The following is a 9,327-nucleotide window of genomic DNA, read 5'->3' as shown; positions in this document are numbered from 1 at the left end:
CTATGGACTTAATAATAATAATAATAATAATAAAAAAAAAAAAAAGTTTTTCTCTTATAGAATAAAATGGAATTACCTCAAGTACAAGACTTTGAAGCATCAAAATTGGGTACAAAATCCTAGTAAATAAAGAAAAAAGATTTACTTTTTTTTGTTTATTTTTTATTGATGAATTTCTCCCTCCCTTTATCTAACTTTTTTTTTTAAAAAAAAATAAAAATAAAATAAAATAAAAAAAAAATAAATAAAAAATGATGTTTATATAGTTGGGATACTGTCTATGACCGGGAAAATAAAAATTTCCAAGAGATAGGAGATATTGGTGAAATTTGGTTTGGTGAAGAAAGTGTAGAACGTATGGTTGAATGGGTAACTGAACATGTCTCAGATATGAATTGTCGTACAGTAGACTTGGGTTGTGGTAACGGTCATTTACTTATTGAACTCCATGAGGCGGGTTATAAAAGTCTTCATGGTATTGATTACTCTGAATCAGCTATTCAACTTGCTACCTCTATTGCCTCTGAACGTCAATTGGCCATCACTTATCAAACTGTAGACTTTTTATCTAATCCTCAATGGTTCCAACAGCAATATGATCTTGTCTTGGATAAAGGAACTTATGATGCCATCTCTTTACATCCAGACCAAATCAAGGCTAAACAAGAAGGTGTACCTGGTCCTCGAGAAAAATATATTGAGGCTGTTTATAAAATGATTAAACCAAAATCTGGATTATTTTTGATTACAAGTTGCAATTGGACTAAAGAGGAATTAATCGAAAACTTTAAACAATGTAATGTATTAATGATGATTTAGTTTTTGTGTAAAGTGAATTTCACTAATTTTTTATTTTTTATTTTTTTATATGTTTGTATGTATTTTATTTTATTTTATTTTATTTTTTTTTTTTATTTATTTGTATAGATTTCCGTTATCACTCAAATGTCAAATATCCTGTTTTCCAATTTGGTGGACATACAGGATCTAAAATTTGTACAGTGGCTTTTACTCCTATTTAAAATAAATTAGTGTTGTTCCCAGCCTTGATTTTTATTAAACATGTGTTGTTGTTGTTGTTGTTGAGGAAGACCTAAAAAGTAGCAAGTTAATAGAATTCATAATGATGGATACTGTGATTGTTACCATTCATATTATGTGGTAGCATAGATGGTTGTTGTTGTTGTTGTTGTTGTAAAGGAAACCTATTAGCTTGTTGACCCTGTAAAAAAGGAGGTGGTGGTGGTGGCGTCATCAAAGGTATTTGACCTGGTGGTGGTGGTGGTGGTGGTGGCATCATCATGTGAGGTAAAGGAGGCATGCCATGTGGATTAAATTGTAAAAGTTGTTCAAACGCACGTTGATCCATCATTGGATGATGATAGAAATAGTGAGGTGGCATATTATTCTGGGGAGGTGGTGGAGGAGGAGGATGTTGCTGTACTACCTGAGGTTGCTTCATTGCAGGCGAATAATGAGAAAGTAAGGAAGGCGTAGTTTTTGATGTTGTCTTTGCACTCATTTGACGCAATACAGAAGTAGGTAAACTATTACCAAATTTATTTGTTGCTGTTGCTATAGAAGGTGAAGGTTTATTTTGTTGAGGTTTTGTTATAGAAGATAGCGATGATGATGGTGGTGGTGGTGGTGGCGGTGCTGTTGTTGTTGTTGTTGTTGTTGTTGTTGTTGCTGGTGCTGGTGCTGGTGGTGGCGGTGCTACTGCTGCTACTGCTGGTGCTGCTGCTAGTGCTGCTGCTGGTGCTGCTGCTGGTGCTGGTGCTGTTGCTGCTGGTGCTGGTGATGATGATGATGACGATGATGTTGATATCACTGAATCATCTTGAGGTAAGGAAGGTTTTGGTCGAGATAGAATTTGAAGTACACGATTAAATCCCATTGCCATATCTTCTGTCATAGTTTCATTGGGTTTTTTATTTGCTCCTAATGATTTTAATACATCATCTTCGGAAAAGATACGAACATTTTCTTGTTGAGAATTTGTATGATGAGTAGTAGTAGTAGCAGTAGAAGAAGAAGTTTGAAATAAGTCATTTACACTAATAGATCTAGGCAAAAGTGCTGCTGCCGCTGCTGCTGTTGTTGTTGTGGGTTCTTCACGTTTGGCAAAGAATTTAGCAAAACGAGAACCACCTTCACGACGTGTTTCAAGTGGATTTGCTTCATCAAAGAAAGAAAGCGGATCTGATGACGATGATAGACTAAGATTTGATAATGTTTCTTCAATTTTATTTTCTGTTTCCTTCTTTTCAGTTGTAGTAACTCCATCTCTTTTCTTCATATTTAGTTTCCATGCTTCTAAATCATTGATAAATTCTCTTCCTTTCCCTTTTTCTTCTTTTTCTTCTTCTTCTTTGACTGTAGTCGTTATCGTATCTTCAGGTGGTGAATAATCCATCCATTCTGGTATTTTTTCTGAATTATTATCTGAATCATGCTGTTGTTGTTGCTGTTGCTGTTGTTGTTGCTGATGATGATGATAGTTATGTCTATTGGATCGATTATGATTATTATGGGTTTGCATATCTACATAGATGTCAATAAAGGGTCAGAAAATTAATTACATAATATATCCAATCACTTACGTCTTCCATTATTGTATTTATTTTTATTATTATTATTATTGTTGTTGTTGTTGTTGTTGTTGTTGTTCATAAATTTTCTATCTGATAAAGTAGACTTATCTGAAGCTCTATTATGTGAAAATCCCTTTTCTCCTATATAGGAAGGCCCACGAGGTGTGCGATAATCTTTTAAGCCCATATTATTATGTAATCTGTCTTCCAACTAAATCATTGGTTAATGAATACAAGTAAAATTCTACTTTAATTTTATAATTAATATTACCTGTCGATGAGCATGTCTTGATGAAGATGCTTGCTGCGACTTTAACATATTATCTTCAGGAATTTTCTTTAACCCACCATATAATGAGGAAGCAAAGTTAGTTTTAGTAGGACCAAGTATAATGTTTTTATCTATTATTATAAATAAGTAATCTAATACAAAAAAAAATATATACATATACATATAAAAATATTATTTACCAGCAGGGGCTCGAGTCATTGTACCATTTAAAATATTTTTACAAACTGAAGAATCAGGATCCTCACTAAATTTAATAATGAATGATTTCAATTTATTTTTTTTATATACAAATAACATAATACTTACCCAAACCAACTTAACAAGGAAGGCATAGATTCTGGCTTTTGTACAAGTGGACTATCATGTAAACTAATCATAACTTCTTTTGTATAGCGAATAACAGTCGCTGGTTCTTCTTTTTTATCTGTCATATTAAAAGGACTAAAAGACGCGCGTTCTAATTAATTATCAACTTTTTTTTTTTAAAAAAAATGTAGATAGTAATGAATAAATAGATGGAGAATTTGTAAGACTAATAATTACTTTTTCTTTTCTTTTCTTTTTCCTTTTCTTTTTCAAAAAAAAAAATAAGAGATGTTTACTTTAAATTGAATTAATTTCTTTTTTATTTATTATTGAATAAATAAACAAAAAGGAAAAAAGTAAAAGAGCCTAAAAAAAAAAAAAAAAAAAAAAAAAAATCAAGGCTTCCTTTTGATTATCATGGTCTGTGACTTTTTTGTATTTTTTATTTCCCTTTGTATTTAATTATAATATATACAAATATGTACACACACACCCTCTTTCCAAATGGATTATTAACTTCCTTTCTCTTTTAAAAGTAGTATCCATAATTATACATATTGACGACTAATAAAGTCGAAACTAATGCGGGATGCTACTAATTCCTAATGCGTTTTATATTTGATTTTTTTTTATTACACATAGTTATTATTTACTGACTCGAATTAGAGGGTTGTAGTATTTAAATTAAATTATAAAGAAAGAATGGAATCAAATATAAATATATACTTGATCTACAGGGAATTGTCTATTACCTGAATGATGGGCTAATTTACAGTTCAAAAAAAAAAAAAGAGAGAGAGAAATAGGTCAAGTATACGATGTAACATAGTAGATAGTATTTTATTTTTAATTTTTTTTACAAACTACTAAAAGGGAAAACGAAATCAATAATTCAGTTTACACTATAAAAAGATATGTTTAAGTCATTCAATAGAAATCAAACATGAAATATAAAGTTAAAAGCTGCTGTAAAAGTTACGAGATGATGAAACTAAATTAACAAAAAAAGCAAGTGCTGAACTTCAATGTAGAAAAAAAAAGCATATATTATTAAATACTAAAATCAAAGGCCTTTCTCTCTCTCTCTCTCTCTTTTTTTTTTGATTATTCTTTATTAATGACTTCGGTAGCTGTACTAGGTGGTGGCATTTCTGGCTTGTCAACTGCTTATTATTTATCTCGCTTAGCACCTAAATCAACTAAAATTATTTTAATTGAGGGTAAAGATAGAGTAGGTGGTTGGATTCAAAGTCGTCGTGTTTCACCTGGTAAATATGACAGCAAAAATCATTTACCAAAGTTATCACAAGAAGATGATTCTATATTATTTGAAGCTGGTCCAAGAAGTTTACGTCCTGAAGGACCCAATGGTGTTATATTATTGGAAATGGTAAATAAATAAAGGGAAGAGTAATAATAACAAAATAGAAAAAATAACTCACTTTTACTCATTTTTTTTTTTTTTTTTTTGGTAAGCTTCAACATCTTCAATTAAATAAGAATGAGTCATTGTTATGTATACCTAAATCAGATCCTTCTGTTCGACATCGTTACATTTATTATGATGATAAAATCAATACACTTCCAACAGGTCCTATGTCATTATTATTTAACAAACCCCCTGTATTCAAATCGGTTATTCTCGCCGGTGCTCTGGAACCCTTTCGTTCGTCTCGTTTCAAAAATGGTATACCAAAGGATGGCAAAGAAGATGAGTCTCTGTATGATTTTATGAAACGACGATTTAATGAACATACAGCTATTAACTTGATGGGCGCTCTTGCTCATGGAATTTATGCAGGTGATGTAAAGCAATTATCTCTAAAGTCAACCATGCGTATGCTTTATGAAGCAGAGAGAAATTATGGTGGCGTCATCATGGGTATGTTACGAGGTACTTCTAATACAGCTACAATGCGTGAACGAGGTATGGTAGTAAGAGCAAGGAATCAGGATCCTGAATGGTTTAGTAAAATGGAAAAAATGAGTATTTTGGGATTTAAGGACGGTATGGAAACTTTGCCTAATCAAATTCGCGCTTGGTTAGAACAGTGTCCTAATGTAGACATCATCATAAACGACCCTGTCGAATCTATTGAAGTTAAATCAAATGGAAAAGAAACCAAGGTAAAAAGTATATTCGAATTCGACTTTTTTTTTTTTGTTTTTTTTTTCTCTAAGCTTGGTCTCTAACAAGTGTCATAATATATAGATTAAAACTAAATCCACTGATATCTACGCAGATCATGTGATCTCTACTATTCCTTCAATTAATCTGGATAAATTACTTAAAGAACAAAAATTACCCCACCTTACTTATAATCCTTCAGTAGATGTAGCCGTTGTCAATTTTGCATATCCATCAGACGTCAAATTGGGATATGACGGTTTTGGTATACTTACACCACATCGTGATACAAAGCATCCCATCTCTCTTCCTGGTACTCTTGGAGTTGTATTTGATTCAAATACGATGCCAGGTCTAGAAACAATTCAATCAGACACAGTAAAGGTAACTGCCATGATAGGTGGTTCTGATTGGAAGGACGCATTTGGTAAAATCACTATTGATGAGTTAGATCCTGAAATAGCTTATAAATATGCTAATGATGTGATGAATGTCTTTTTAAATATCAACAGTACACCTACCCATTCAATGGTTAATCTTCAAAAGCAATGTATTCCTCAATATCTTGTAGGTCATGAAGCACGTCTACGTGAACTTCATCATGCATTAAAAGATAAATATGGTCATCTCATGAGTGTCACAGGGGCTAGTTATCTGAGTGTCAGTGTCCCAGGTTGCATTAAGAATAGTCGTATGCTTGTGGAAGAATTATTAGTGTCTGGTGCTTTAGGTTCTCGTGAAAAAATTGTTACAGGTCTTGGAAATACTGTGAAGGGCACTAGTACAGAGGAGATGAAAGATAGTGCCAGATTAAGTAAAGGAAATATCAATATTATCATGAAGTCATAAAACCTATCATGTATGTTTATATCCAAGACTATATATGTATATATATTTCACTCAATGGTTTTTAATAATAAAGGAATCATGATTTATGCTTTCTTTTTTTTTTTTCGATAAAGTTTGTTGCCAAATATTTATAAATACGATTCGTCATATAATAGTTCTCGACGGCAATAAGTCATTTTACGAATAAAATATCGTTATACGTATCGTCAAATATATCCTTTCTTTTCGTATCGTATGTATACGCTGTCTGATTTAAAAGACTAATAAGTTTAAGTTTTTTTAAAAATAATAATAAAGTCAGGAACAATATACAAATGTTTATTAGTAAAATTCAAATTTCTATCATGAAAAGAATGTCTTTACTATTTTATTTTTAACGTATAGACTTTTTTTTTTTTTTTTAAATTGTATGAACAGTAACATTTATATTATGGATTTGTAGGCTAACATGATTCATTTATTGACTTTGTATCTAAATTGATTTTCGCTCGTTCCTTTTTATTATAAAGAATGCTATGACATAATATAAAGAATCATTAGTTGATTATTAAACAGTATTAATATACTTTTTTTTTTGTCAGTCGTATTTATAAAATATGACATATTTTTTATCATGATGAAGAATGTAAAATTTAAGATTTTCATGCCGTTTGTAAAATAGTTAATTAAATTTTGAACAAGACTTATTTTAATAAAATATGAAAAAAAAAAAGATATAAAAAGACCTCTTGAATCATTCTTTTGAAGTTTTTTTTTTCTTTCCTTTTATATATCTTATATTCTTTATTTTATTTTTTTCCAATTATTATGATTCTAACAAGACAACCTCGGTTGATCTGGATATTCTTGCTCTTCTTCAACTTGCTTTTTAATTTCACTTTTGCAAAGAAGAATAATAACCATCAAGAAGAAGAAAACACAAATATAAGCATTGATACTCCTGAATTTACAACACCAAAGAACCAGGCTTGGTTAGAAGGTCTTGATCTGTCCCTCATTAAAGGTAGTGTTCGTCCAATTGGCTCTGGCATATGCAAGAATGCAAAATGTGATGGCAATGATAATGAAGACTGCTTTGAATCGTGTGGTAATATGGCATCACCTGACGATATCTATGGTTGTCTTATGGATAAGACTTGGGCTTTAACTTTTGATGATGGTCCTAGCAATTTTACTACTGATTTACTTGATGCACTTGACAAAACAAATGTAAAAGTTACCTTTTGTGTTATGGGGGCTCATGCTAAGATGTATCCAGATATCATTCGACGAGCTTATCAGTCTGGGCATCAAATTGCTTCACACACTTACTCTCATCCTCACCTGATGAGCTTGACAAATGAGGAAATCGTTTATGAACTTAGGGCAACAGAAGAAGCTATTCAGGCAGCTATCGGTATTAAACCTCTTTATATCAGACCTCCTTATGGTGAAGCTGATTCGCGTGTAAAGGCTATCTTTAAACAAATGGGTTACAAGACTTTAATGTGGAATGTAGATCCAACTGACTATGATGTTCATGAGTTAAAGGATGGTCCTCAACGTATTCAACGTGTATTTGATAGTTTATCTAATGGTTCTTATAATTCTTTGAATGCTAATAATGATCTTGGTTTTATTAGTTTACAGCATGGTAAAATTCTCTTTAATATAAAAATTTTACTATTATTAATATCTCTCTCTTTTTATTCATAGACTTGTATAAGACTTCAATTGATCAAGTCCCGAAAATTATTAAATCCCTACAAAATAAAGGTTATCAATTTATGACTGCTGCTGAATGTATTGGCGACAAAAACCCTCATAGTGCTCTTGTAACAAATCCTTCTAATACGGATTCTGATATTCATCATCAACTGGAGGAAAAGCAACAAGCCAGCAATGATAATCGTGTTAAGCAAGCTGCAGTTGAACCTTTCTCCTCAGAATCTAAAAAATCTTCTAATGAAGCAAATAATCCTCAACAACATGATGCACAAGTCTCAAGTTCTTCTTCCTCTTTGAACGGCGCTTTTCTTGCTATGGCTTTTGGCCTCTTTGGCATCTTTATCTAAACCTTTTTTATTACTTATCTTTAGAAAAGATATATATGTATTTATATATTTTGTTACAAATTCCTTTAGACTTTAAATTTTATCTCTCTCTCTCTCTCTCTTTCTCTCTCTCTCTTCCTTCTTTTTACTTTATATCACAAAAACAGCAAAAAAAAAATAGAAAACCTCAAAAAATCAAAAAAAAAAGAAGAAAAATCCCTTAGAAGAAAAGCCTAGCAAAAAAAATAGAAAACCTCAAAAAAACCAAAAAAAGAAGAAAATCATAAAAACAACAAAAATATATTTATAATTAGACCTTTTTTTAATATTTTAATAAAGAAAATCTTTATTGTTACAAATTTTCGTGCCTTTATTATTTAATAATTATTATAAGCAAAAAAAGGAAAAGGAAGAAGAAAGATACAGTGTCGCTAATAGTTAATAAAAATCGTTTTATATAACAGAGTAGAGAGAGTGTAATACATAATCTTTATTTCCATTCACTTAATAACAACACATTTCTTTTAACAGTCAGTTGCATTTCTAACACTGTTATACCCTTTACCTATGAAAAATTATATAATTGCAGAAAACAATAAAGCATTTTCTGTTAATTAAAAATTATCACAATAAGGATCCAAATATGTATGTATGCTTGTGCATTTATATTATTAAAAATATGTATAGTTTATTAAACAGTATAAGACATATTTTATATTATGTGCGTATATGCAAAATAGGTAAAAATCATCTTTTATTTCAAACAATAAAGTTGAAGAAAAATGAGTACTTTTTGAAAAAATTAATTAAAAGACTTTATGGGTAAATCAAATCAGTTTAAATAACTAATTACAATATTATGAAAAAAATAAGAAGTATTTATCTATTTCGTTACTATATAAAAAGTAAGTAGTAGGAACACTCTATCTTAGTTGACAGCTTTATTCAACTAGTTTTCAAGCCAAATTACCGACAGTATTCAATCTATTTTTTGTTATATAATTATTGTAGTAGCTTAAATAAGACTAAAATAGTAAAGCCTGACGTTCTTACTTTTTCTTTTTATTGAGAAAAAAAGATTGCAAATAATCTCTAAAAGAGCAATGAGAATAGATAATTCAAGAT

At 30.5% G+C, this 9,327-nt stretch overlaps 4 protein-coding genes across 4 annotated transcripts; 3 read left to right on the top strand and 1 right to left on the bottom strand.

The window, feature by feature from the left end:
• Positions 1–1,272, top strand: BX663DRAFT_504769 (S-adenosyl-L-methionine-dependent methyltransferase). The gene is made up of 3 exons (XM_051526968.1): positions 1–122; positions 267–796; positions 928–1,272. Exons 1-3 carry the CDS (start codon positions 67–69, stop codon positions 1,020–1,022), a joined length of 681 nt encoding a protein of 226 aa, XP_051384338.1. The 5' UTR covers positions 1–66; the 3' UTR covers positions 1,023–1,272.
• On the bottom strand, positions 886–3,535 carry BX663DRAFT_560040 (uncharacterized protein). Its single transcript, XM_051531880.1, has 7 exons — positions 3,430–3,535; positions 3,193–3,358; positions 3,066–3,130; positions 2,866–2,996; positions 2,604–2,805; positions 1,147–2,544; positions 886–1,093 (listed from the first exon to the last, which is right to left on the bottom strand). Exons 2-7 carry the CDS (start codon positions 3,315–3,317, stop codon positions 1,029–1,031), a joined length of 1,986 nt encoding a protein of 661 aa, XP_051384337.1. The 5' UTR covers positions 3,318–3,358; positions 3,430–3,535; the 3' UTR covers positions 886–1,028.
• A 774-nt stretch (positions 3,536–4,309) lies between these two features.
• On the top strand, positions 4,310–6,169 carry BX663DRAFT_485172 (protoporphyrinogen oxidase; the record flags this gene model as incomplete). Its single annotated transcript, XM_051524595.1, has 3 exons — positions 4,310–4,582; positions 4,669–5,319; positions 5,405–6,169. 3 exons carry the CDS (start codon positions 4,310–4,312, stop codon positions 6,167–6,169), a joined length of 1,689 nt encoding a protein of 562 aa, XP_051384336.1.
• Positions 6,170–6,976: 807 nt separating this feature from the next.
• BX663DRAFT_542019 (uncharacterized protein) lies at positions 6,977–8,223 on the top strand (the record flags this gene model as incomplete). The annotated part of the gene is made up of 2 exons (XM_051530799.1): positions 6,977–7,802; positions 7,865–8,223. 2 exons carry the CDS (start codon positions 6,977–6,979, stop codon positions 8,221–8,223), a joined length of 1,185 nt encoding a protein of 394 aa, XP_051384335.1.
• Positions 8,224–9,327: the final 1,104 nt, after the last annotated feature.

This window comes from Cokeromyces recurvatus (genome assembly GCF_025118155.1).
Source record: "Cokeromyces recurvatus strain NRRL 2243 chromosome Unknown BX663scaffold_8, whole genome shotgun sequence".
NCBI lineage: Eukaryota > Fungi > Mucoromycota > Mucoromycetes > Mucorales > Mucoraceae > Cokeromyces > Cokeromyces recurvatus.
The sequence above is the reverse complement of the archived record's forward strand: the minus strand, read 5'-3'. Positions and strand labels throughout refer to the sequence as shown.